Below are 26784 nucleotides of genomic sequence, written 5' to 3'. Positions count from 1 at the left end.
TCGAGGCCAGCAGGCAGATGAGTGGCAAGCGACCAAGGCCAACAAGCGACAAGCGGTCGTCGGCAGAGCGAGCCGGATACCCGAACGACAACGAAAGTCAACAACGCCAAAGCCAGCACAGAAATAACGCAGGGCCTTGACGCAAAACAGCAACCCACCCCCACCAATACCAAGCAGCGCAAAACAACGCAGATCGGCATCGCAAACACCGGCCCGGAAACAAAGCCCCAATCGCGCAACAAAACATGTCCCTGTTTGTCGTGGCAGCGCCGCAGTGGCCGGCGGGCACAAAACCGGGCGGGCTGTGCTGCGCAATTTTCTCCGGTTTCCCCCTCCGCAAGCACAGCCACGGCACCCACGGCACCCACGGCCGTGGCTTTCTGCCTGAACGCCCTCGACTCGGCCTGGGCATGTCCCAACTCGGCCTGAATACTCCCCGGCCCAGCCTGGGCATTCCAGGCCTATTCGGCCGACCGCCTCGGGCTCGCTCCGCAGGCTTCCTCTCAGCTTCCTCTCGGGCTTCCTCTCGGGTTTCCGCAGCCCGCCGTGGTCCAGACGCGCTGCTCCGTTTGGGCCGCTCGGCATGGGCGGGCCGGTGCCCAGACACAAGCAAAGGCCAGGCTCGGCACGGGACTGATCCCACGATTCGGCCGTTGCGCCTCCCGACAGAGCCGAGCCGGGCTTGGCGGCAGCGGCGTCTTGGCAGGAGGCGTGCTTGGCAGGCTGGCTGTGCACGATGGTGGCCAACAACGGACGCCGACCACGGTGACCTGCTGCAGCCCACGGCGACCTGCTGCAGCCGCTTGTGCGATTTGCTCCTATCGGCAGCAGCGACGTGGCGCGCTGGCGGGCCAGACGAGACTGTATTGGACTCATAGGGGTGGATGCGGAACGACGCGATGGATGCGGCCGAGCGGACTGTGATTACGGATTGATTAGGGCTGTGCGGCTTGGAGACATCCAACGCACGGCAGGCGGTTGGGGCACATCAGCTGGTCAGGTCGCTGAGACAGCGCTCCATCACCTGTCCAGAGAGCAGGGTTGGTTTGGCTGGCTGATTAGAGCAGAGCAGAGGCGGCGCGAGCGTCGATTGCGTGCAAGACACATCCCGTCGACGTCCATGTCCGCTTGTCCATAACTCGTCCATCCACTTGTCCATAACTCGTCCATCCACTTGTCCATCCATCCATTCGCAATCGCGCATATTGCTCGGCTGGACTGATCCCCCCCCCGCTGCGGTCTGGTTGCCGCTGGTTGTCGCTGGCCGCTGCAGACGACGCTGACGACTTGCACCTTCAGACATACCTCATATTTGATTTGGTTGGCTTGGCTGACAATCTGATCTATATCCAGTGCCGGCAGGCGTAGCAGCAGCGAGTGGATCTCGGATTGTTCCAGCTCTGGAACCACAGCAGACATGATGTGTGAGCAGACACAGCGACCAAGGGCAGCTGGGCATGCACGGATCCGCTGTCGCATCAAGGCAGCGGACCGAGCGATGGGATGGAAGCGCCTACCTTCTAGGTTTTCTTTACATTGATAGAGAATAGCTATCGGCCAAGCGAGTCAGAATATTGTCAGCCGTATGCACCGACGTGGCCGGAGCCGGGCGGCAGCGACACGATCCTGCTTCGTACCTAAGCAGACATAGACATGCATTTGGAATCCATCGGGAACGGAGAAATAGGTATCCCAGAGTCTCAGGACACCTGGCGGAAGTGTCGCAATCGGATTGAGGGCGGGGAGTCAGTTGGTGGTGTTTGCAGCCGACTTAATGACGATTCCACACAACTATCGACCAATGTGCAAGGGCACCCATGCCAAAGATGCAATAGGCTATGGATTGACAGGGCTGGAGCGGAGGCACAATGCACACACACCCCATCTGCAAGCGACAATGACGACCAGCAACTTTGCCGGCCAGCAGACACCGCAGGCACCGCAGACATCACTTACATTCGAACGGCAGCTCCTTGGCCAGCAGATTCTCGAACCACGACCGCGCCCAGGTCTTGTGGTCCACCTCCTCTTCCTCAAAGTGGTTGTAGAGATCGGGGAGGAGCGTGCGGAACAGAGTGATAAAGTTGGAGAGCCGCTCGCTGATGCTGTGCTGAGCCAAGTGATCGTCTGTGGAGACACGAGGCAATAAGTCAGAGAACACATCAAGGGCAAAAGTAAGACCAAGCGATCGATGGTCACATCGAGACCCGTGTCGTCGATTCTACCCATGCGGAATGCCCTCGGTGGCTCCGAGCAGCGTATTTGCAGTGGTGCCTGCAAGTGCCGATGCAGCCAGAGATGCTGACACCAGGATACGCCGAGATCGTGATACGCCCCTGCACCCACCGCCCTTCACTCGGAGCTTTGCCGGCCATGGAAAACAGGCCCACAACACGTACCCAGGCTCTGCACAATCTTCTCGAGGCTATAGTAGACTTCCGCCTCGGCCGACATCGAATAGACCAACGGACCGCAAAAATGAACCAGGGCGGGCGAGTAGTCGATGTGGCGGTGGTGGTTGAGGAACGTCGTCAGCACGTTCTCGATGGTGAGGATATAGTCCTGGCTCTTGAAGTACTTTGAGCGGCTCTTGACATACCGCGAAGCTTCACCACGGACCCGGTTGATCACCTCGCTCTTGTCTTTGGTGAGTCGTGAGTACTCCTCAGCCTTGGCCTTGATGCTGGGCATCTCGCTGGCTGAGAAGCGAGAGTGAGGATGAACACGAGGACAAGGAGCGCAGAAAAAAGATTGCCCAAAAGCAACGGGTGATTGGCAGCAGGGGTGCAGAATACAGAACGCAGAATGCAAGGATCCGCGACGGATCAAATCGACGCCGAGGATGGGTGGTTGCGGGAACCCGGGATGGAGCATCAGAGCCGTTAGTGCGTCATTCAAGCCAATGTCGGAATCCGGCATTCAGACTCCATTCTGAGACACCCAGGACAGGCACCAGCGCTGTTGAACCACCGAATGCAATCCCCCATGCAGGCAGGCGGTGATGCAAAATAACAGAGCAGCCTATGCATCGCCGATTGGTTGGGATCAACGAGGCACGGTGGCTTGTGTCCATAAGAGTTGAAGATTGCCCAATGACTCAATATCCCGGTGGTTCATTCCTTTAAGGGTGTGATGGCTCAATGGATCGGCTCTCTGTTCGAGCCCGAGTACGGCGAGGGTTGCCGGAACGCACCTTTATCGGCAGAGTAGACTCCAAGGAGGTACTTCCAGACTTCGCCTCGGACCTGGAGCCAGCAAACGAGCCAGCAAACGAGCCAGCAAACGAGCCAGAAACGAGCAAGCAGCCGCCCCGCCCTTCATCAGACTCTGAATGCCCGGTGCGAGCCCCGGGGCTGGCACAGCAGACGGCCACAGCTCTCCAACACCGTGGGGGAAGGTATGGGTCTGTGTCGATTGCTGCCGCTGCTACCGAGGAGGGATACGATCCAGTCGCTGGGAGAGGGAGCCAGTTCGGTGTTCTAGAGCACTATCGAGTACTCGACGACTGGACCTGGGGCGTGTGTATGTGGAAATACCTCGTCTGGAATTCCATGCTGGGCGGCGAATCCCAGCTTCTCCATATCGACAAGCATCTCGGCGTTGATGATGTCGCGGAACTCGTCGGTGCTGGCTGACATGATCTTGGACTGAATCTTGGGCTGGGTCTTGGGATGGGGCACGGGATGGGCTGATAAGACGGGGGACAGTGGTGCTTATCGGACAGCAGAGGCAGGGACGGCGATGGAGCCAGTCGACAAAGGTGACTTGGTGGAGCCAGCAAGATGCGTGGGCAGTTTGCTTGGAGTAGAATTTGATCGCCGGACAGAAACGGTGGATGCCGAGCGAGCGAGCTTGTTTGGCAGAGAGGAGACGACAGAGGGAGCCAGATGCGATCGACGGAGTGTTATAGACGAGACATGGAGGCACTGGGGAGGAGGCGGCGGACCGTCGGACTGGAGAGATACGGGAGCGGGCGAGGCGGAAGAACGGCCTCGCAACCATCGAAAACTTGGCGGAATAGGACCGAGACCGACCTCGGGCCGAGACGGCAGCGAGAGCGCGGCGAGGACCCCGCAAGGCTGCGACGAGAACCGCGCGGCGAGAGCAACAAAGACAGAAAACCAGGTACGACATGCGCTCGCCCGTCCGGGCAGCCCAACAACGCCGTGTCGTCGCCATCGAGGCCACAATTGGCTGCGCTATCGGGCGGGCCTGATGCACACCAGCTGCATCGGCTGCATCGGCTGCGCTGTGGGTGTTTGGGGGTGGGATGTGCCAGGAGGACGCGGCTGCTGTGTCGGCCGTCGGTCCAGGACCACAGAACCTGCAATCGTATTCCGTCGCGCCGGGGTGATCTCGACCAGGCATCGTCCTGGACCAACCTCCCCCGCATCACCCCGTGTCCGTCTCCATCCGTCTCCATCCGTCTCCATCCGTCTCCAACTGGGCCATGGCAGCTCGTGGATCTGTGGTTCGTGCCGCTTTACTCGACCGGCCTGCCGTATCGTCTCCACCATGTGCATGCTCGGCCGTCTCGCCCTTTCTGACCAGCACCCTGAATCTCTCGATGTTCGTCAATACACTGGATTATCGCGGATCCTTTCAATCTCGGGGTCGGCGATCCGCTGCATCGCTGATAGCGGTCCCTTGGGTCGCATGAGGCGGCTTGCTCCCTAGTATTGATGCCTTCCGGCACACACATCCTCGTCGATTGTCCTCTCGGCCATCCGCAAGCCCTGACCACGCATTACAAGCTACCTCGTTCCACGCCGTCCTATGCCGCCTCGGCGTCTCGGTTTCGCTTCGTCCTCCCCAATCTCGACTCGGTTGATCCAGCGACCATCGATGCCGTCCTGCTGACCAACTCCTCAAGCTGGCTTGGGCTCCCGTACCTCACCGAGCGGACAACGTTCCGTGGAGAGATCTTGGCCTCCGAGGCAGCCGCACAGCTTGGAAGGTCGGTATACTCGACAGGCCCGACATGCCGCTCATTCCACGTCCTCCACGATCCTGGAGCTAGATCTGGGTAGCGGGCCCGCCATCGGTCAGACGCATGAAACCCCGGCGTCGCTGGACAACTCGGTCGCGGCGAAATGGAGGATCCAATCGAGACAGCGGCTGCTCACGCATCTCCTCTCTATCGATAACAGCATCGTCTTGGAAGAGCTGGTTGCAAGCTTTGGCGAGTACGTATCGCTGGCAAACACCCCTCGGTTTCCCGGCGTGTCCGGGCGCTGGACCCACCGCCTGATTCTGACCCAACCAACCGCCCTGACCGGCCTTGGCTCTCAACTGCCACAGCGATGTTGGGTACATCCAGATCGGATACGAGCTTCAGCCCATGTTTTCGCTGCACGAGCTGCGCTCATGCATGGCCAAGATCCAACGGGTCTCCCACAACCAAATTCTGGTAAGCCGGTTGCGCACACTCGGCTGTGGTATCGACAGAGCTGCGTCCGTCTCGGTATCAAGACCACTGGATCCGATTGTCGCTCATGCAGATTCGTCCCAATTCGACTTACATGCTGTCACCGCTGTCTCCTTGGGGAACTGTGGCCTCGAAGCGCCTGGGATCCGACTTGATGGCAGTTCCCGTCAGCTCTGGATTCAACCTGGGCAGCACCAACTGGATTCTTGACACCTCCGCAACCAAGGTAAGGCACCACAACATAGCCCTGGTTTGGGCTGTCGTTTGTATCGAAATTCTATCCACCGCAGTGGCCCGGGCAATGTCATGCGATCCAACCATGCCTTCGTTGCTTGGCCAACATCTCTATGGCGCTCTGGATCGATGGGATCGACCTTGCTAGATCGGCATTGTCGGTGTCTCGTCGGTCAGCCAGCCTCAGCACTCGTCAAGAATCAACACCGAGGCACTCAACGACTGCAGCATCTGGATTTTCCACGGCTCTATCGCTGCCGACCACTCTGTCTCCCCGATTGCGTCAATCAACAGCCTGTGCGAGCGTATAGGTATTCTATCTCTCTCTTCCCGCGCCGGAACGTCTCGCCATCTCGCCATCTCGCCATCTTGCTGATCGTATGCTTTTGTTCGCTTGCCTGGCGTGCGTCCGACTGCACATGGACTCAGCGATGGCCGTCGATCGTGGCGGCAACGTGATTCTGCCGATCGGCCCGTGTGGGTATCTCTATGACTTGCTGGACATCATCTCGAAGCACCTCCGGGCCCTTGGGATGTCGCAGTTTCCGATGCATTATGTCTCGCCTGTGGCCAAGCGCTCACTCCACATGGCCAATATCCTGGGTGAGTGGTAAGTCTTCCAGTGCCAAGCCGAGAACAAAGTCGACCGGAACGACCACCCTCCGATTCTCACCCTGAACTCTTTGCAACGCCGTGGCTGCGGCGCATACAAGGGCATCGACCGAGTCGCAGGAAAACCTCTATAGCGCCTCGACGCCCCTTACCCACGGCGAACTGCTCGAGCACAAGCGGCTGTACTTGCATCCGACCCCCGCATCGATCCTGCGAATGAAGGGGCCCTATATCATATTCACCGACCATGCGTCGTTGCTGTCCGGGTCGGTTCGAGGGCTGGTGGCGGCTTACCGACAAGACCCCAACTCGGTGCTGATCTTGACCGGTCTGTACATCTCCTCAGGCAGCCACGGCTGATGTGCCTTGTGTGCGTGCCGCCATTTGACTTGTCTTTCAGTGTTCATCCGCTCCGATGCCGACTTGCCGTTGGCTGTCACATGCGTGCTGACTCCTGCTACTCTCGGAAACACTCAGATCCGAGCTTCACGGACCAGTCACGACTGACCTCGTTCATGCCGCTGAAGATGAAGATACAGTCGCTGCCGATCGACACGTCGCTGACGCTACAGCAGATTGCAGCTCTGCTCGATTCACAAACAAGCCCCAAGATTGCCTTGTTTCCGTCCTTGCCACATCTGTATCCGATACTGGCCAAGAGCCTTGCTCCGTCGGCTGGTCGGGTTCGGTGCCTCTTCAGCCAAACTCTTGGCGAACTCATGGAGTTTCCTCTGGGTGCACAAAAGTATAAGGCGCTCCTGTCGGAGGAGGTAAGCGCTGCGCCTGCATGATCGATTGCAACATGTTGCCACAGAATGGACAAGGCAGACGGGCGGCCGTTTGAACTGTCATCGCCAATCCATTCGTTCAGCCCACTCGTTCCCATATGTCGCCTGATGATCTCGGCTTCTCTCACCAGTCTGGCGACTAATATGTCTCTGCTCCATCAATCCTCATCGTACCGGTGGTCTTGCTGGCGATTCGTCGCGGATATCGTCTCCCGGCGCATGATCTAATCTTGCATACAAACAACCCCCGAGCCAGTCAGCATCTGAAATCACGCCTAGGCTGGCGAACTCGTGGCAGCACAGCCTCTCGACAGTCCGGGGCCACTTCCGGCTTGGCCCGAACGAGACGATGATTGTCAGCCTCGATCCACCAGCATCCAGCAGCAGCAGCAGCAGCGGCGGTGGTGGTAGTGGTGCTGGTGCTGGTGGTGGTGGTGCCGCTCACAGCGACATCTTGCTGGACCACCCAATCCTGGTGGCCAATTCGGCGGGCATCGAGCGCTTTGTTGCCGCCTGCGAGCAGTGCCTCCAGCACGGCAGCGAGTCGTCGAGCGTGCATGTCGTTCGCGATGGCTCCACGACGACGCTGATTGAAACCCACCACCATGTCCGTGTGGCCATCGACGGACAGGGTCTGAGTGTGGCAATCACGGCCGAGGATCTCGAGTGGATCCAAAAGATCCGCCGGCTGATACCTGAGTGCTTTGGGACGTTGTAGGCATCTGGGTGTACGCATGGGCGCACAGATAGATGCATGGATGGTGGCGAGGATTGCTACGTGACCAATCCGTCGAATATAGGCAATCCAATAAAAAACGGGACACCCGGGTTTTTGACCATTCATCGAATATTCTGTTACCCAATGTTATCGCGCGCTGGCCATGACCATTCGCCACACATCCGACTTTCGCACCGCCGCATTGCGATGCTACGCCCTCATCCATAGCCTGCGTAAGGTTGCCTCCATATTCAGTGTATCCAAGAGCACCATCCATCGATGGCACCGAGGATGCAAGCTGGATGACCCATCCCGGGTCCCAGCTCGCAGATCCACTTTCTTCGAGCAGGCATGTCCAGTCATTCGCACCCTGATTGAACAGGACCCGTTCCAGACTGGTCCTGTGTTGCGATGCAAGCTCGAGTCCATCCTCCAGAGGAAAGTATCACTCTCACTCTGCCACACTGCCATCCACCGAGCAGGTCTCTCACACAAGAGGGCAACACACCTCTACAAGTCCAAGCGACTGGATGAGCGAGTGGCACAGTTCAGGGACCAGGTCCGCTCCATTGACCCACGGCGGCTCGTCTTTGTCGATGAGACAGGGATCAGGAGATCCATTTTCCCTCTTTACGGATACTCACCGAAGGGTGCTTCTCAGACGACTCTGTGATTGCGATGGACAATGTCAGCATGCACAAGACAAGGGCTGTCCTGGACTGCATCGAGCGCCGTGGATGGTCAGTGATCTTCACCCCACCTGCTTCACCCGACTTCAATCCCATCGAGAACTTCTTTGGGATTGTGAAGCATCGGTACAGGAAGACAACAGCGCTGAATGCGTCCGAGGGGTTCAGGGTCGGGATGGTGACCCTGTTTGAGTCCGTCGTGCGGAGGGTGCTTCCAGATGTCTTCCCACGGCTGATTGAGCGAGCGATGCGCTTCTGGGGTTGAGTTCCCTCCAATCAAGCCGCCATTTTCGCGTTCACATCCCTGGCTTGAACCTCTCGGGTATAAATGCCACACCTTCGTCCTGCTGCTTTCTTCCCTCATCTCGCCTTGATCTGATCATCGCGCTATTGTACGATAAAAAAAGTCTCTCCTCTGACCAGTACCACTGGCAGGCATTCACCATCCTCTGCCCCCATGCCTCCGAAGCGTAAGGGTACCGGTGATGGCCAGCCTCGGCCACCCAGGCCCAAGAAAGCCAAGTCACAGTCGGAGCCTGTCTCTGGTTCGTATTCTGACCCCACGCATGCTTGGTCGTCTGTTGCTCCGTCGCTCACCACCACTGCTTCTGCAGATCCAATGGATGTCGATCCAACCGAGCCTGGTCCATCTACTTCCTCGAGTACCGGCAAGCGATGTCCCAAGTGCGATGGCACCGATCACGAACGTTGCAACACTAGCAAGTGTCCAAAATACCGGCCCCTCAAGAGTTCTGTCGTCCCACTCGTGGATGGAAGGTCATCCGCCCCTCAGTTCAGCTGCTTCAAGCAGACGATGGATAGCTGTTGTCTCAATCCCGCTCTCCGCGACAAGATCCAGGCCACCGTCGAGGCCATGACCCAGATCCAGTTCGAGGCATCCAGGCTGCTCAACCTGCACATCCTCCGGTGCATCGAGCAGGATCTTCCCGTCCCCGTCATCTCCAAGGCCACCCCTGCATTCATCCGCCAATGCTTCAAGATCGTCCAGGCCGGTGCCCTCTCGACGGCCAGGGACACCAAGAAATACAACGAGCATCTGGTCGCTTCCTTTCGCGACTACCAGACCACTCGGCACGCAGACCTGCCTCCGGCCCCTCGTCTGCCTGATGGTGCTCACAGTCAGCTTCTCACACTGGCTGTCAATGCCTATGCCACCAACTGCACCACCCATCTCGACCTGGCCTACTGGCGACTCCTTCGCCGCTTCTGCGCTGCCGTCTTTCCAGCCAACAAGCATAAGCACGAAGCCATCGAGGCCTGTCTCGAGCTCTTCGAGAAACCAGGGCAGACTCCACCCAAGGCCGATCTCGAGTTCCTCTATCCCGACTTTGGCCACGTCCTGGACGAGTTTCGGTACAGCAACGACCAGGACCGCTTCCGGGCCCTCCACCGCCTCTCATACCATGTGGGAATCCTCGCCCGAGACAAGATGGTCGACGATGTCCACAAGTGGATCGACTGTGACATGCCCGCTCTCCGAGTCACCGAGCTGCAGCGCCAGGCCAAGCTGGACAAGCTCACTACCCAAGGCATTCCCTCCGACGACAAGAGGTTCACCACGGCCAAGTCTGAGCTCGGCACCACCAAGGCCAAGATCAACAAGCTGGCATCCAGGCTCAACTGGGCTCTCAAGTAGTTCGCCGTCGACACTCCTCCGGCCGTGTGCACGATGGTTCCTCTATGCACTGCAAGGGCCAAGTATGTCAAGATCGACACCGTCGCACTCTGTGAGCTCCTGGGTCCAAAGAAGCGCCTTGGACTCACCAGGGACATGCTCAAGGATGAAGGCGAGGACGGTGTCAACAACCAGGATCGTCTCTGGCGCAGTTGCTTCAAGCTGCGTAGTTCCCTCTTCCAAGAGCGGGACGTGAACAAGAAGCTGTTCAACTACGAGATCAGCACCGATGGCATTGGATGCACCATCGGTCTCGTCAAGTTTCTGCCTCGAACCGATCACACCGAGACCATCGAGCCTCCTCCGACTGCCGAGCAGCGTATCCAGGCCCACATTAGCAACCCAGACCCCGACAAGACCACTTGGATTGGCATCGATCCTGGAGTCGGCTCCATCTTCACGGCGGTCATCCAAGCACCGGGCCACCAAGACGAGGTGGTCTCATTCTCCAATGGTCACTACCAGCAAATGTGTGGCCACAAGTCCAATACTGAGTGGCACAATATCATGAAGTATCGACTCGATATCGAGACCTGGATGTCGACCACTCCCTCGCCCAAGGTGCAGTCCTCGGAGGCCTTCAAGATCCATCTCACCCATGTCCTGCGACCGGAGCTGCGAGTGTAGCTCGACTTCCACCTTGGCAAGAAGGCCCGTCACCATCGATTCACAGGCCACAAGAGGCGCCAAGTGGCCGTCGACAAGATGTGCAAGGCCGTCCTGAAGCACGTCCCGATACGGACCGATGTGGTGATCGCCTTTGGCAATGCGTCATGGCGTCAAGGCAAGGGCTATGCATCCAGCCCTCGGAGGCAGCGGTTTGCTCGGTACTTTGAGCAATTCGAGCACCACCGACGCCGTCCCAATCACCATCATGGAAGCGTCAAGGTAGTCTCGACGAACGAGTTCAACACCTCGCAAGTGTGCTCCAAGTGCCTGGAGCCAGTTCGGTTGGAAGGACTCGATGCGCCCAGTGTTGCGAATTCCCACTTTGTCAGGAGCTGCAAGAATCCCAGCTGCCGGACAGTGTGGAATCGCGACGTCAATGCGGCGCGCAACATGATCACAGTGTGCAAGTCGATTGTGGAGACCGGAGAGCGACCGGCGGTCTTCACTCGGAGGCTGCCAAAGTGATCTGTTTTATTTCTTGTGGCTTTGCTTGACGCAAGCACAGCACATACTACATGTTCATGGAAACGGCTATATTGTCCCGTTTTTTTCTGAATAAAGTGCAGGCAATACATCGGCGTCCAATCCGAGGCGAGAGCTGCTCGGGTCTTGAAAATCAGCGTGCCTCCCTGCGCGTGGTGCGACCCTGGCGCTTTGAAATCCGTGGTTCGCCAACGTGGCGGTTTCCGAACCCTTGGAGCTCAAAAACCCGCCCTTCTGCCCCGGTTGCTTCGACCGAACCCATCTGCGGCCTTCGACATTCTCTCTCCCGACACAGCCATGACTTCTGTAGCCTGCTGCGGCGGATTCATTGATTCCGGCAATCCCGCCGGCACCACCTCGCCCATCGGCGGCATCGACTGCTATGTCGCACCCCGAACAGCCACCACTGACTCGTTCATCGAGAGCACCGCCATCGTCGTCGCCACCGACATCTTTGGTTACAAGCTGCCCAACTCTCGACTGATTGCCGACTCGTTTGCCAAGGACACCCAGTTCCTCACCGTGGTGCCGGATATCTTTGAAGGCACCGAGCCGCCGCCGGAGCTCCTGCAGTGCGTCGAGACCCTCTCGGGCGAACAGCCAGCGACCTTGTTCCAGAAGGCCCAGGCCATCGGGGCCATCCTCTGGCACGCTCCGGCCTTCATGTACTTCAACCCCATCTCCAAGGGCGTCAACCGAATCCGCAAGGTGATCGAGACTCTGCGCCAAGAGCGCGGCATCAAGCGGGTCGCCTTGATCGGCTATTGCTGGGGCGGCCGCATTGCCGTCATCCTCAGCCAGGAGCCCGGCGTCGCCGATGCGGTCTGCTCGGCCCATCCCGGCGGCCTCACCTTCCCCGATGACATTGAGAAGATCCAGGCTCCTATCCACTTTGTTCTGGCCGACAAGGACCGCAGCGTCAAGGAGGAGCAGATCACCATCATCCGCGACGTCCTGGGCAAGAAGAACGAGGCCGGACGTCTTGCCCACCAGATCGATGTCTACCCCGGCACCACCCACGGATTTGCTGTCCGTGGCAATGAAAACGATCCCAAGGTCAAGGCTGCTCGCGAGAAAGCCTACAAGGACTCGCTTGCGTTTTTCAAGGAGAACCTCGCCAAGCTGCCCTGAGCACAGAGGGCCCCGGTGCAGTGTTGATCAGCTGCGTGGTATCCAGCAGCGGAACCCACCATTTGCCTGATTGATTCACTCGAGCTTTTCCAGATATCATGACCTTTTCAGCCCTTTGATTTCGTTTACTTCTGCTGCACCCCATCTGTGATTGACCATCCTCCATCTTTTGCGTCTGGCGTACTCAATGCTGATATTTGTTGCAATTATCAATATAAACCTGTTTTCTCAAAGACTCGGCATCCCGACAGTCTTTCGTCCAAGGAGTGAGTTTCCGCTGTGGTATGCAGCGCTTGCTGTGAGCGACTCATGGCCAAGTGATGGGTCGCTGCTGAGAGTCGTATTGCTGCTGAGAGTCGTATTGCTGCTGAGAGTTGTATTGCAGCCAAGAGTACAGGGTACTCACGGGGACTCGGTGAGGGAATGCGCGGGAACCGTAAGAATTTGAGCAGAGGGGCGCGGATCGTTGTGCCGGGCTACATACTGGACTCGACAGCGGATTCCATGCCGGGCTTCATACTGGACTTGACGCAAGTGTATTTATGCGTTCACACCTGTCACACAAACCGGGTTTGTATGGCAACCATCGATTGATTCAGGCGGTCCACAAGCGACTCAGATCTTGACAGCGTGGTCGAGGCGCATGAAGGCCCGCAGATAAAAATGAGATCGAGCAGAGACTGGGGGGGGGTCTGGGTCTAGTCGAGCATATGTCAGCTCGGGAGAGCTGCCGACTCAGAGCAGCAAACACATGAGCTCACCTTGGTAGTGCAGAGACAAGTTGCTTCGTCTCGTTGAGTGGCTCGAACAGGACGTGCAGCTCGCCAATCTCGACGACGACGAGGACGCTGGCCAAGAGATCCAATAGTGAGGTGAGACGGCGCGATGAAATGACCGGTCGATTGCATGACCATGTTGGGATATTGGCAGCATATTGCCACCGCACGCCGCTGGATCGACATTGTCGAATGAACATTGTCGAATGAACATTGTCGAATGAACATTGTCGAATCGATACAATCACAGCCACAGTCTTGACTGCACTTGCATGGCGGTCCAGTGCGAGCTCCGTGAGCCAAGCGGGCCGAGTGACACTGACCACTTTTCAAGCAGACCAAACTCGTCGGGCGTCAAGGCGCTTTGCTGCGACAGCCTCCGGATTGTCTGGAGCGCCTCGACCAGCGACTCGAACTTGAAGTTCTCGAGGGCAGATTCACATGCCAAAGGAGTCAGGGGCTCGGTCTTGATTCGGGCTGAGCGGAGTGGGCTCTGGATATCCGACAAGATGGCCAAAACCAGGGCTGTCGCATGAGGAAAGACAATCAGCAGTCAGCAGTGAGCGACGATTCGGCCTGAGGTTGCTGATGCTTCGACAGAAGGCTCCTGGGACTGCAGCCGCCAGAAATGCGGACTGGGTGTCCTTCCGGCGGACACAGACTCACCGGCCTTTTCCTTTGACGGATACAGGAGCGCATCGGGACAGTGGTCACCGGTGCTCACCCATGCGACCAGATTGGATTCGAGCATTGTCTCGAGTAAAGTGCTGTAGAGCGTCGCATCGTTGTTCTGTCGGTGGATATGTGCAGACAAGCATATTCAGTGCCAGATGATCAATATCAGGACGCCATACCAGAGTATCCCTGTGCTTACCTCCACATGTAGCAGCACATGGGTCCTCTCGACCGGCACCAGATCAACGAGGTCGCTCTCGGCCGCAAAGCGGGTGATCGAGAGGACAGGCGGATAGCGGACGGCCCTCTCTGGACTCGATGGATTCAGTCGAGGCAGAGCCTGGACCACGGCCTGCAGATGGCCAAAGGCAAGCAGGTGGACACTCGAGCCCACGCGGTCGGCCAGGATCTCCAGCAGCGGCTCCAATTCGTTGGGACCTTGGTCTCGCAGGACAAAGAATGATGCTGAGAACGAGTGGACAAAGTCTTTGCAGCGGCCCACGACGGCAGCATCCTCCAGGATGCCGTTAGTTCGAAGGACGATGTGAAAATGGAGTGGCTTCGTGGTGGATGGCTTGGGAGGATTGCTCTTGATGGTGGGCGAATGAGGCTGAAGAAGTGGGTCCGAGTGCGACTCAGATGTCAAGACGATGCAGTGTGCCTCCTGGGGCTCCAGGGACGAGACGAGCTCGGCCGCCTTGCAAGCGGACGAGAAGATATCGACGAGACTGCCAGGCGAGAAGGGTAGCTTGGGGCTATCGTGGGTATCCTTGCTGGCGAACAAGCGAGCAGAAGATGGATTGTGGGGTGAGGAGTGAGGCATGGCGCCGCAGCGATTGATGTTTGCGGATGTTGGTGCTGATTTCGGGGAGCGGGGGCTCGAACATACAAGATCTTGCCGATGCGATCGACGTCGCGGGTCCAGGCAACGGTCTGTGAATCGCCCAGAAACAGAGTCGCTGGCTCGCCGGGATTCTGTTGATGCGCGGGAAGGATGAGCGGTCGTTTCGGCTGTGACGATCGCTGTATCGATGGGGGCGAGGCCGTCTTGAGCGATCTGGGGGTGATCAACGATCTAGGATGCCATGACCGCTCTGCATCGACATCATTGGCGGATGCAGACATACCGCCAGCATGACCGAGGCGAGCAGCCTGGCAAAGCATGCCCGTGCAGCAGTATCCGTGGGCGAGCCGTTGTAGACAAACAGGAGGGGCATTGGACGCGGCGATGACGATGACGGAGAGAGAGAAAGGAGGACACCCGCGCGACGCTGTGGCCTGCAGAAGACATGGGGTGGCTGGGGAGAGATATGGGACTGCACTATCTCTCTTGCAATTGGACTGTCTGTCACAACAGCAACTCTGACAGAAACTGTGACAGCGCCTGGCGCGTCGCCGTCGCGCACCCAACAAAGTCGCCGATCCTCCTATCTCTGCCCTGCTCTCGCTCCATAAATTCGCTTCCCGTCGCCTCCTTCCAAATGGGCTGCTCCGTCTCGTCGTCGACAAACCAACCGCAGCAAACCATCAACGCAAACGTCATGGGTCGCAAGTTCCTGGTACGCACGCCGCACAGCGCTCCGAGTGCCATCTCCATCGCACTTGTCCCTCGCACACACCGCCCATCTGCAACTGCCGCTTCTCCGCGCTGTCGCTCACGCACCCGCAATCCTCTCGCAATGCCTCTCTCGTCCTGGATATGAACCTGAACCTGCTCTCATAGGTCGGTGGAAACTGGAAAATGAACGGCTCGCTTGAGCTGGCCAAGACCTTGGTCAATTCGCTCAACAGCCAGAAGTGGAACACCGATCTCCTTGGTAAGTCGCCATCGATGCTCGCCCAAGCCTCTGCCGAGGCTGGTGGTGTGGTGGCGCGATCTATCCGCCAGATCGTGTCTGGGATGCTATAGACGATGCCGGGCGATGCCCGATATCGCGTTTAAGCAACCGGTGCTCTCCTGCTCGCATCGGGTATGCTGTGTATTCGGGCTCTCTGTTGTCCCAGAGCGCTGCAATGGATGGCGCGCCAGCATTCTAATAGCGCCCGTTCCTTCGCAGAGGTCGTCATTGCCCCTCCTTTCCCTTACCTCTCTGTCGTCCGCGAGTCCCTCCGCAAGGACGTTGGCGTCTCTGCCCAGAACGTCTACTTTGAAAAGTCTGGCGCCTTCACTGGCGAGACCAGGTATGTGTATTTGCCGCAGACACGGACAGACTCAAGATCCGCCTGTTTGCTGGCTCGCCTGCTCTCGCTTGCTCTTGTTGGCGACCCGAGCGGCTCATCCGTCGTCACGTCCTGCTCCGACAGCACCGAGTTCCTGAAGGATCTCAAGATCGAGTGGACCCTCACTGGCCACTCTGAGCGTCGCGAGTACTTCCACGAGTCCAACGAGGTTAGCCGCGGGCAAGCCATACTGTCGAAATGTGTCGTGGCGAGATACGGTGCTGCATGTGCTGCGTATGCTCGTCGGCAGCAGCCAGGCATTTCGGCAATCCGCCCAATCCCCTAGCCTGCTCTCTCCTCTGACGCCACTGTCTGCTGCCTCTTCGCGATCTAGATCGTCGCCAAGAAGACCGCCCACGCCCTGGCCTCGGGCATCAAGGTCATCCTCTGCTGCGGCGAGAAGCTCGAGCACCGCGAGTCTGGCCAGACCAACGACATTGTCTTTGCCCAGCTCAAGGCTGTTGCCGATCAAGTCAAGGACTGGACCAACGTCGTCATTGCCTATGAGCCCGTCTGGGCCATCGGAACCGGCAAGGTCGCCACTCCCGAGCAGGTACGCGCGACTGCCCCGAGATTGCATTTCTCTTCTTTGTCCTTTTCTCTCTCGTTCCGGCCATCCCGACGCTCTTCCACGGGCCACCCGGAGTCATGTTGACGCAAGACACAGCCGGGGCGTGCTGTCTTGGGACTGCTGCCACGCGAGTCTTGGCCAAGACACAGCCCGGAGTGAACCACGGCCGGCCGTGTCTGTGATCTTGATGTGGGCGATTCGCCAGAGCACAGATCGCAGCCGCGGGCTCCCCGACAATGTGATTGTCGTGACGAGTCATGGCGATGTGCTGGATGAGACTGTGACGGATTGCTGGTCGGGGTGCGGCCTGGTTCGATGCCGTCCCCGCTGCTGCAAAGGGCTGATCGACAGCGCTTGATCTGCCACCAACACCGGTGCTAACTGTTTCTCCAAATCGACCGGACTCGTCTGCAGGCCCAGGACACCCACGCCGATATCCGCAAGTGGCTCGCCGAGAACGTCTCTGCCGATGTTGCTGCCAACACCCGCATCCTCTACGGCGGCTCCGTCAACGGCAAGAACAGCGCCTCGCTCGCCGGCCAGGCCGACATTGATGGCTTCCTCGTCGGCGGTGCTTCCCTCAAGGAGGCTGAGTTCGCCCAGATCATTGCCAACGCCAATGTCTGATCTTGATTTGTGTGTAGTCACATTATGCATTCACTTCCCTGGCTATTTTTCTTTTTTCATGGAAAGAGGGGAGGGGAGCGCTTGTCTGTTAGATCGGCGCTCTCGTTGTTATCCCTCTGCATTGCCGGCCCGGGTTTGGGTTGGACTTGTAGGCCTGGGATGCCTTTCTGTCAATAAATGTTGCATATCCGTAGACCACGGCTGTTGCGGAGTGGCTGGCTTGGGCTCTCGGCTGTATAGCTGCCGCTCTCGCTGGGCAATGCATGAGCGTCTCGGTCGTCAAGGCTGCGTTGTTTCCAGAGTGCATGCGCCCCGGTTTCGCGCTGGCCACCTGGTTTGATCAAGACCCGCTCCCTGATCAAAACTCGTTCCCTGATCAAGATCCATCTCCACGACTCACCTCCCGGGTTCACCTCCACCACGGCCAGCAGCCAGTGCGCACATCTGCCCTCACCGATATGAATCTGGAAGCTGAGTCGCTGAAGCGAAAGGAGCGTCTGAACGCCATCCGGAATCGACGAGCAAGACCGGCGGACGACCAAGACGAGAACCGGTCAGGCTTTCTCCCTACGCTGCTCGAAACGCTTGGATGGGGTTATTTCGCCAACTGCTGGCTCTCTGCTCGGCCGGCTGGTTGCTGATGTTGGACAGCTGGCAGAGGTTCTGGTCGTATCGATGGATCTGGATCTGTTGCCACGGCCAGATCGCTGTCCCCTGCGTTTCGGCTTCGCCAGTCTTGTTCTTCCAAGAGCAAGACCTTCATCCCGGAACATTCATCCAGAGCTTTGATCCCGACCTGACCTGCAGTCGTCGATAGCGAGCTGATCTCTTCCAACGACGATCCCTCTGCACTTTCTCTGACCTCTGGGCTCCTCGTTTCGCTCCTTGCCCATGCATCATCCAGATCCGGGCTTCGATTCCGCAACTACACCCCCGTGTCGGAGGACATCAAGTCCTTCAAGGACGAAAAGGACGGCTCAGTTGACACCATCCGCCAGGCCGTAAAGGAGGTCGAGAAGCAGGTGCGTTGCCGTTGCAATGCCTTTGCTCCAGCAAGCACGATGCTGCGGACGGACGCTTGTCAGAAGGCGATGGCGATCCCATCGGCCAGACACTCGATGGGATAATATCCTCTCTCCCCTCCCCGCCGCCTACAAGCATGCTGACGTTGCCAATTATCTGCGGTGCTGACACAACATCGGCTCGGTCCATTAGGTCCACACCTTTGCCAAGGATGCTGTCAAGGAGGAGGAGCAGCGGAGTAAAGAAGTGGTGAGTGCTGCAGTCCCGCCCCCGCACTCGGCGCCGATGCGAAGGACCAGCGCCGAGAGCAGCCATCTGTTTGAGTGTGATATTGGTGCGCATGCCACCCTCGGATCGGGCGAGCGAGACAACAATGTGGAGATGTGGAGGATAGAATGATGCCAAGCTCATGGCTCTGCTCATATCTGCCAACAGGATCTGTTCAGTCTGGCGCCCAAGAAGGCCAACTGGGATTTGAAGCGAGACTTGGAGACAAAGCTGGAAAAGCTCGAGCGCAAGACCCTCCACAGCATCGCCGACCTGATCCGTAAGTTCATGGCGGACGGGTGGGCGTGCGGGGATAGAGGAGGCGGGTGCGCTGCGATAGCTGTCCTGTGGCCCGAGGTTGACCAACGGAATGACCCAAACTCGGCTCTGTGATCGACTTTTGCTCGTTCCTCGGCGCTATATAATGGCCTCCATGCTGATATTAAATGGCTATGGACATTGCAGGCGCAAGACTGCAAGCCGATAACGACGTCACCGATATCGGAGCAGCCGGTGCTGACCAGGGATCCGATGACGACGATGATGACTAGTGTCCAAGGCTGAAACCCTGTGTGAATCCATAATAGCCTTCAATGTATTTGCGGCTCAGAAATAACGCCAACAGGCAGAATCGGAAAAAGCGCCCGGGTTCATGTTTCGAGCACTCTCCATGTGGCGTATCGCCGGGGCTGGGTCTATCTGTGGCTCAAGCTTGGATGGCGGCTGTGCTGGGGCACTTGTCGGCAAAGCTCTGGGTCAGAGTTTCGTTTGCAAGGCTGAAGACGGCAGCGTCGAAGCAACTGAGGATCCAGTCGACAAAGGGAGGGAATAACGAGAAAGAGCCGGTCAGGACTCAGAATGCGGGATCACGATGACGAAATTCATGTACTTTGCCACAAATCGCACCCATGTGGCCGATCCATCGTTGCATGGTGGGTGTGGCCCAGGCCAGGCGCAACGCAGCATGAAACTTCCGCGGACGTTACTCACCTGGTGCAGAGGCTGAGCTTGCTGGGATCAAAGCCGCCCTCCCAGAACGACGGAAGCATGACCTTTTCAAAGTTCTCGAGGACTTCGATACCACAAAAGTTGCCCGTGGAAGGGTCCTTGAGACAGAACGGATCATGCTCGGGCTGAAGCAGGGTCGGCAGCAGTGTTTTGAAGACAGCTTCCTCAATTCCCAGGACGGACGGAACGATCTGCTCGACAAGGCTGGAGCACTGGCTCAGAGCGATAGGGAAGGATCGGGTGAGATGGATATTCAATCGACCGTGGGAATCAGCGCTGGACGTAGATGCACGAACGGCCGGACCCGACGCAGACAGATGGGTATGCTTGTTCTCACCTGGTCATAGACGGCAAGGTACTCGGTGTGGAGAGTGTTGTAGCAAGTCGGATCCGAGCAGAGTTCGTTGGTGAAGCCGAGGATGATGGGGTTCAGCTGCGCCTCAACCTTGGTGATGGCAGCCTCGCTGAAGACAGGGTGGGTGATAACCTGCAGGAACACCCTGCCGACATCGGCCGGGTGGAACTTGCACTCCTGGAAACAGAAGCACGATCAGTGAGGGAGCCGGTCGACATCCAGCTCCGAGAGACAACGGCTTCCGAGAGCCTGGGACCACAGTAAAACACATGTTCAAGTACATGTATGTCCATTGCTCCGTGGATGCCAGATTCGACGCGAATGACAAGACCCACCTTACTGACGTTGATGATGGACGAGACTACCTGGACCGCACACTCGAGACCGACAATCGGCGCGATGAGTGGTCCAAGCGAATCGCCGAGGATGAGCCCAAGGAAACCAGACTCGGCAGCAAGCGGGGCGCCGGCAACAGCGCCGACGGCGAGAAGGCAGAAGAGGATGGAGGCAACGATCCGCATGGCAGGGTAGGAGTGGAGTTGTCGTCGACAGGGGGCTCGTAGGGACTGCAGCGATGCCAGTATTTATGGGCTGCCAGGGGAACTCGGGCGCCTTGGCTTGGGCTTTGTGGGCTTTGTGGGCTTTGTGGGCTTTGTGGGCTTTGTGGGCTTTGTGGGCTTTGTGGGCTGCTGCTGGTGGATGGCAACGCCATCCCGACGGACCTTGCCAGGAAGCATCGGCGCGGCGAGCCGCATCGGAGCGATGCACATGGGCCGATGGCGGGTGGGTTGGCGATCCCACGGACCCTGCTTGTTGCGCCGGGTCTGCCGGTCTTGCTGGGCACTGAGCAGCAGGCAAGCCTCGGCCTCACAAGGGAATCATCCGCAAATTTCATGCTGGGGCGGCGACGGAGCAGCGCAACCAGAACGCTGATGTTTGTGCTGACCGGGATGAAGCAATGTTCCAGGCGATTCATGCACAGCGGTGCCGGTTCTTTGCCTGGCGGTACCGTCGATGGCAAGGGTCTCGGAACAGGTACATCATCATGCCCGAATGACAGCGGACCGGTGGATTACAGCGTCGGCGTCCTGTCGCTTTCAGCGCAGCATCGGCTGTTGTCGGTCGCCATCCCGAGCCGGAGGGCAATCCAGCCAAGTGCAACAATCCGGATGCACGGCGTTTGTTGTGCTGTCGTGTTGGACTGCCAGGCCGATTGCCATCCTGGCCCACTTCCCAACCAGCGACACCGGCGCATCCAAGTAAGTCGGCCGTGCCCTCAGTCCCGACGCTCCTGTCGGATCGAGCCCTTGCTGTACATGTCCGGGCTTGCTCTGATCGTGCTGCTGCTCGCTAACCATCGCCGATCGCATCCTCGTTGGTGGATCGGGCTTCTGCGGCGACCTGGGGCTACAGCCGATCGACCCCGCATCTGTCGTTCATCCAGTGTTCGTGTCCAGAGTCCAGAGTCCGTATCCAGCATCCAGCGTCCATCCAAGTCATGGAAGTCTTTGAAACGGGCATGTCGATCCTCTTCAGCGAGCCCGAGATCAACGCAGGCAGCCCTGGCGAGCACATCCAAGTTGCATTCAGAGGCATGCCCAAGATCGGACTCAGGATCGCCGACATCAACCCGGCGCACGTCGGACTCTTTGCGCACCATGTCTGGAAGTCCTCGATCCTGCTGTCGCAGATTGTTCTTGAGCAGCGATACGGCGTCTCTGTGGCCGGGGCCCGCTGTCTTGAGCTCGGCGGCGGGGCCGGCCTCGTCAGCGTCGTCTGCTCTTTGGTCGGGGCCAAGGCCATCGTCTCGAGCGAATATCCCGACGCATCCATCATCGAGGCTTTGGAAAGCAACATGCAGAGCAACTACCAGGTGGTCGGGCATTGTTGGGGCTCGCCGACGCAGGCCGACTTTGGCGACGAGCGCTTCGAGATCATCCTGATGGCAGACACGCTGTGGATCTCGGACCAGCACGACAACCTGATCAAAGACCTTCAGGCGCTGCTCCAGCCGGGAGGCTACATCATTGCGACGGCTGGCCTGCATACCGGATACACCGCCGTCGAATCGTTCTTCCACAAGGCCGAGCAAGCGGGATTCCAGATCGAGCGCCTCGACACCGTGCTGGTGCCGATCGGGAACGAGCTCAACGAGGACCAAGAGTGGGCCCGGACGGCCGAGATCTCGGATGCCGTCGAGGATCGGCGGCGGTTTTTGATCGTCTTTCGGATGACATTTGCCCAATAGATGCCGCCGCTGCCTATTGGACACGATTTTCGATCAATAGGACGGGTGCTGGCGTTGCTGGCCGGCTGTCCACACAGCAAGGCCCGCCCCGCGGCCCATGCAAGCCCGGCGGATGGCTGCCGTCCGGGCAGCTCCGTGCCATGCCGTGCAATGCAATACGATGCCATGCAATACGATGCAATATGATGGAATACGATGTGACCCAGTATCCTCCAAGCCAAGCCAAGCCATGCCTTGCCTTGCCATGCGACCCAGTATCCTTGTCGCAGGCCGCGCTCCTCCCCACGCCGGCTCGATCCAGCTCGATCCAGCCGCCCCAGAAAAGGCAAGTGGCAGCGCGTCGCACAGCGCACGTCTGTGTCACCTCCGTCAATAGCACGCCCACGGCCTTGCCTTTTCCCACCGCTCCACCTTCTGGCCCACAGTCGTCTGCTTCTGGCCCGCACCTTCCTTTTGGCCCTCCACACCGCCCAACGGATCCGCTTTCCCGTCGGCTCGACCCTCCTCCGTGCCAACCCGACATGGGCTGCGTTGGTATGTCCCTGCCACTGTCCCTGCCGCTGTGCCTCGCTGGGCTTGAGTGCATTTTTGTCGACTCGGCGCTGCCGCCAACGTCTGTCCGTTGTGTCGTTCGTGCCGCTGTCTGATTCCCCTGCTCCTCGACGATGTCGCTCCAGCGTCCAAGCCAGCGGCGCCAGAGGCGTCGCAAAAGCCCTCGTACATCGACCACAGTAAGTTGTTCCACGACAGAACGTGATGCGCATTCTTGCGGGCCGAGTCGGCTGCATCCCTGCACTCCGGGACATCATGAGCCATGCGGTTGTGTCGTTTCCCCCGTCGAAGCCAGAGGGATTGGCAGTTGTCGATTCGAGAGTACTCCTGCCTGACTCTGGCTGCCACATCCGCAGACCCCATGTCCAGCATGCCGCAGTCGCCTGGCATGCAGCATCAACAGCCCCGAAACCAGATGGATCGGGACTATCAGTTTCATCTGGAGCAGCAGCGAAGGCGGCAGCACCAGCAGAGCCCGACATACGGCCAATCGCCGAATCCGTCCAACAGCCAACTGCAGAATCTAGACTACAGCCAGCCGCAGAACCCAGGATACCATCAGCTGCAGAATCCGGGACACAACTACCCGCAAAGCCAGCCCTATGGCCGAACCCAGAATCTGGCACATGAACATTCGGCACAGCTGGGGCAGCTGCCGCCGTCCAACTCCTCACTCCAGAGCTATGCCGGCCACATTCCTCCTGGCGCTCACCCGCACCAGAAAGGTTCGTTCCATGTCTGCCTGTCCTGTCTCGAAAACACCGCTGGATTCGGGGCTCAATTCGCTGCTCCATCACCGCTCGCCGCCTAACCCACTGTTGCTGTCGCAGCCATGCCGTATGTCAGCGGCGGACATACAAGCGATCCGGCATTCGCAAACCCATCGGGCCCGCAGGCCAATCGACAGTATCCTCCCCAGCCGATGCATTCGCTGTCGTCGCCGTCGATCCTCAACTCGCAGCCAAACCCGACGCCAGCTGCGAGCGTGCTGTCCCAGCAGCCGCCTCAGTTCGAACCCCACCCTGCCCATATCTCTACGGCCCCGGTGCATGGAGACGCCCATGCCCACGTAATTTCGCCCATAGCCGGGAGCGGCCCCACTTCCAGCCCCAGTCCATCATGGCTGCAGCACCACCATGTCCAGGCCCAGCGCGCCAACTCTGCCTCCCCTGTCCAGCAAGCCGCCTTCACTCGCCACAGCAACCAGTCACATCTCTCCGACTCCAAGACCTTCTTGAACTCCGTTACCCCCGGCCACAGTCCCTCCCCGCGATTGCAGGCCGACCTCTCCCGGAAGATCTCGGCCACGTCAAGCAATGCTTACAGCACAGGGACGCCTCAGTTTAGCTCGGCCACGCCGTCCCCGAAGCTCCCGAACGCCGAGGGAGGAACCTATCATCCGGCTCCGGTCAACGGATACGCGGCACCCGCTCCTTCCTCAACTGATGCATCGCATCTGCGCTCAGCCCAAGATGTCGCGGCATCGCCTCGGACCAGGCCAGACCGCCGGGTTGGTCGGCACACCCGCGCCAAAGAGGAGGGTGCCTCAACTGGAACACCTCGCCAGACACACGCCCGTGTCAGCCATATGGCCGCTCCTGCTGGCCGAGGTGCTCCCTCGCCGGCGATGCGCAACCGGCAGTCCCCCAGCAGCTCCACTCCCGTCGAAGTCGTCTCTGTTCGAGCCCAGCAGCCTCACAAGCCAGTGTTCGTTGAGCCTCAGCGTATGTATCAGATAAAAGACCTATCTGCGGTCCGTCACTGGGTGGAGGCCGATATGCGATGAAACCCAGCTTGGTGTGCACAGAGAAGCTCCAAGCTTGCTTTTTGCGCAATCACAGGGGACCTACAGCGGCACTGCGGACAGCCCCAACGACGCCTCCGCTGCTGTGAGCCGGCACCGTTACTGACCCATCGTCTCAATCCTTCTTGTAGTCTCGTACGAGTCCGTTTGGGAGCCTCCCGCCGATGCTACATATGCGAGCCTGGCGCGCTCGGAATTCGATCCATTCGAGTTCTACGGCACCATGTCGAGCAACAAGCGTCAGTCAATCCAGTCGTTCCGCATTTCGCAGTACGGCACCATCGAGCGGCCCGCTCCCGAGGTCGTGCCTCCTGAAACCAGCGACGCGGCCGACGGCGCTCCAAACCCTGGTCCGCCTCCGAAGCGGTACTCGGGCCACCGCCTGAGTTTGCTGTCAAAGTCGCAAAAGCCCAACGCGCCACGTACGATGAGTGCGCTGAACCCCATGCGGTCCACAGTCATCATTGCACACGAGGTTATAGTCGAGGAGGAGGAGATCTACGACCCATCTCTCCCCAGACCGCTCAAAGGTGCCCCGCCGTCGCGACCACAGACCACCGCCATCACCTACAGCCATGACAATAGCGACGACGACGACGACGACTTTGAGGAGGTGGTGGTGATCGAGGACGACGACGAAGAGAGTGAGGTTGTTGTGGCCTATGCCGAGCGGCTCGAGCGTCACCTCCAAGCGAGTCAGACACAGCAGACCAAGACCCCGCTCTGGACCGGTCAGTCGCGCTCACATTCCCTCGAAGGCCAGCAGAGTCCTCGTTCAGCACGCAGCAAGTCCGACCGCGGCTCAGCCAAGGATTCGATTGCAAGCCCGCTCCCGTCTCCTGCGACAGCGTTGCGGGAATTGCAGCGAGAAGCTCGCCCGCCTGCTCCCCGGCCAGCGATTTCCGAGCCACCGGTTCTGGCCGTGCAGCCCCTGCCTGAAGCCGAGGCGACACCTGCCCTCAAATCCCCAGTCGACGAATTTGCAGCACGCCGTCGCGAGGAGCTGTCACCATCGCCCGACGATGCTGTCAAGCATTATGGCTCATCCGACACGTTACTTGGTCCCAGTGATAGCGAACACGAGTCACACCGCCACGACAGCCAGTACCCAGAGCACGACGATACCGACGACCAGCACGACGAACCACGGTCCATTCAACGGCAATACGGCGACGACGGCCAAGACGATTACCGTTACGACGACCATGATGACCGCTACAACAGCGATAGCCGGGGCAATCACTATGACGACGAGCAGGGCGATTATTACGGCGACGTTCAGGGCGGATACTATGGCGAAGACGACCAAGCATACTACGATGATGAGTACGACGACGCCTACGATTATCCCGATGCCGACGGCGTAGCCCCAGGCGGTGGTGCAGTCCGGCGGCCGGCAGATGATGCTGGTGCGCGGGTCCCCGAACGGTATGCTGAGGACATGGACTTTGAGCACGACGACAGACACACCCATGAACTCGACGACGGCTTTGATCCCGCTGGTGCCGCTGTGCCAAACATGGCAGAGCTGCCCCTGTCTCACCCGGACCACTACTTTGAGGACGAGCCCGAGAACCCATTCTGCGGTTTTTGCGAAGAGGCGATTGAGGAGCGCCCCATGTACCTCCTGGGCCGCTGGTGGCACCCACACCACGCCAAGTGCAAGGAATGCAGCCGCACCATCGGCGTCGACAACTTTGCCGAGATCGACAACTTTCTGTACTGCGAGGATCACTACTATGAAATCCACGGCGTCTACCAGGTGCGCAAGGGCGGGCCCAAGAAGAAACGAGCCAGCTTCATCGAACGCGACCTGGCCGAGATCACAAAGTACAACACCGTCAAGAAGGTTCGCAACCTGTTCAACTACCAGCGGTCGATGCGACTCAACATCATCACGGTCGAAGAGGGTGGCGTCAGTGCAGGCGGCGTGAGCCAGCCCGCCCAACAGCGCCGCTTCGTGACCAGTTTCCTGGGCCCGCCGTCGGGGCTGGAGCACCTGGACCTCTAGTCGAAAGCGCCTGTGTCGCTGCCGGCGGCGCGTGGGAAATTCTATGCTGGAATCGCGGGTTCTTCTGTTGCAGGTCTTTGCCAATACAGCTTGTTCTGATTTCATCGGCCGCTGGGCAATGAGCGTCATTCCTGGATCTGGTGCCAGTCGACCAACTCGACCAGAAACACAGCCGCTCGATTCGTTTCGGCTGCCTCGT

At 58.9% G+C, this 26784-nt stretch overlaps 9 protein-coding genes across 9 annotated transcripts; 6 read left to right on the top strand and 3 right to left on the bottom strand.

Annotated features, from left to right (window-relative positions):
• Nucleotides 1–811: 811 nt before the first annotated feature.
• BJ171DRAFT_507210 (rab-GTPase-TBC domain-containing protein) lies at nucleotides 812–3968 on the bottom strand. The gene is made up of 8 exons (XM_053111192.1): nucleotides 3537–3968; nucleotides 3194–3245; nucleotides 2400–2699; nucleotides 1957–2127; nucleotides 1638–1709; nucleotides 1518–1550; nucleotides 1306–1400; nucleotides 812–1024 (listed from the first exon to the last, which is right to left on the bottom strand). Exons 1-8 carry the CDS (start codon nucleotides 3636–3638, stop codon nucleotides 989–991), a joined length of 861 nt encoding a protein of 286 aa, XP_052966048.1. The 5' UTR covers nucleotides 3639–3968; the 3' UTR covers nucleotides 812–988.
• Nucleotides 3969–4437: 469 nt separating this feature from the next.
• On the top strand, nucleotides 4438–7910 carry BJ171DRAFT_599515 (beta-lactamase-like protein). The gene is made up of 9 exons (XM_053114939.1): nucleotides 4438–4957; nucleotides 5151–5186; nucleotides 5302–5410; nucleotides 5565–5654; nucleotides 5811–5973; nucleotides 6092–6272; nucleotides 6376–6602; nucleotides 6752–7044; nucleotides 7319–7910. Exons 1-9 carry the CDS (start codon nucleotides 4683–4685, stop codon nucleotides 7778–7780), a joined length of 1836 nt encoding a protein of 611 aa, XP_052966047.1. The 5' UTR covers nucleotides 4438–4682; the 3' UTR covers nucleotides 7781–7910.
• A 3626-nt stretch (nucleotides 7911–11536) lies between these two features.
• On the top strand, nucleotides 11537–12799 carry BJ171DRAFT_507163 (dienelactone hydrolase). The gene has a single exon (XM_053111191.1). It carries the CDS (start codon nucleotides 11615–11617, stop codon nucleotides 12446–12448), a length of 834 nt encoding a protein of 277 aa, XP_052966046.1. The 5' UTR covers nucleotides 11537–11614; the 3' UTR covers nucleotides 12449–12799.
• On the bottom strand, nucleotides 12800–15138 carry BJ171DRAFT_507160 (uncharacterized protein). Its single transcript, XM_053111190.1, has 6 exons — nucleotides 15027–15138; nucleotides 14099–14922; nucleotides 13891–14014; nucleotides 13548–13749; nucleotides 13210–13296; nucleotides 12800–13069 (listed from the first exon to the last, which is right to left on the bottom strand). The coding sequence occupies exons 1-6, from the start codon at nucleotides 15061–15063 to the stop codon at nucleotides 13006–13008; spliced, it is 1338 nt and encodes a 445-aa protein (XP_052966045.1). The 5' UTR covers nucleotides 15064–15138; the 3' UTR covers nucleotides 12800–13005.
• A 252-nt stretch (nucleotides 15139–15390) lies between these two features.
• BJ171DRAFT_507155 (Triosephosphate isomerase) lies at nucleotides 15391–17510 on the top strand. The gene is made up of 6 exons (XM_053111189.1): nucleotides 15391–15458; nucleotides 15623–15716; nucleotides 15957–16080; nucleotides 16204–16288; nucleotides 16454–16672; nucleotides 17105–17510. The coding sequence occupies exons 1-6, from the start codon at nucleotides 15441–15443 to the stop codon at nucleotides 17315–17317; spliced, it is 753 nt and encodes a 250-aa protein (XP_052966044.1). The 5' UTR covers nucleotides 15391–15440; the 3' UTR covers nucleotides 17318–17510.
• Nucleotides 17511–17600: 90 nt separating this feature from the next.
• On the top strand, nucleotides 17601–19620 carry BJ171DRAFT_507149 (cwf18 pre-mRNA splicing factor-domain-containing protein; the record flags this gene model as incomplete). Its single annotated transcript, XM_053111188.1, has 5 exons — nucleotides 17601–17870; nucleotides 18222–18339; nucleotides 18533–18589; nucleotides 18776–18887; nucleotides 19073–19620. Coding segments are annotated over exons 1-5 (617 nt in total), but the record flags the coding sequence as incomplete, so codon positions are not given.
• BJ171DRAFT_126515 (uncharacterized protein) lies at nucleotides 19130–20639 on the bottom strand. The gene is made up of 4 exons (XM_053105594.1): nucleotides 20315–20639; nucleotides 19953–20147; nucleotides 19598–19827; nucleotides 19130–19407 (listed from the first exon to the last, which is right to left on the bottom strand). Exons 1-4 carry the CDS (start codon nucleotides 20489–20491, stop codon nucleotides 19314–19316), a joined length of 696 nt encoding a protein of 231 aa, XP_052966042.1. The 5' UTR covers nucleotides 20492–20639; the 3' UTR covers nucleotides 19130–19313.
• Nucleotides 20640–21468: 829 nt separating this feature from the next.
• On the top strand, nucleotides 21469–22218 carry BJ171DRAFT_582338 (uncharacterized protein; the record flags this gene model as incomplete). The annotated part of the gene is made up of 1 exon (XM_053114171.1): nucleotides 21469–22218. The coding sequence occupies one exon, from the start codon at nucleotides 21469–21471 to the stop codon at nucleotides 22216–22218; it is 750 nt and encodes a 249-aa protein (XP_052966041.1).
• A 271-nt stretch (nucleotides 22219–22489) lies between these two features.
• Nucleotides 22490–26689, top strand: BJ171DRAFT_126486 (uncharacterized protein; the record flags this gene model as incomplete). The annotated part of the gene is made up of 6 exons (XM_053105593.1): nucleotides 22490–22543; nucleotides 22644–22752; nucleotides 22896–22949; nucleotides 23127–23495; nucleotides 23601–24494; nucleotides 24706–26689. Coding segments are annotated over 6 exons (3360 nt in total), but the record flags the coding sequence as incomplete, so codon positions are not given.
• Nucleotides 26690–26784: the final 95 nt, after the last annotated feature.

The sequence above is a fragment of the Polychytrium aggregatum genome (genome assembly GCF_025602895.1).
Source record: "Polychytrium aggregatum strain JEL109 chromosome Unknown BJ171scaffold_21, whole genome shotgun sequence".
NCBI classification, from domain to species: Eukaryota; Fungi; Chytridiomycota; class Chytridiomycetes; order Polychytriales; genus Polychytrium; species Polychytrium aggregatum.
This window is presented reverse-complemented; position numbering and strand designations above follow the sequence as displayed.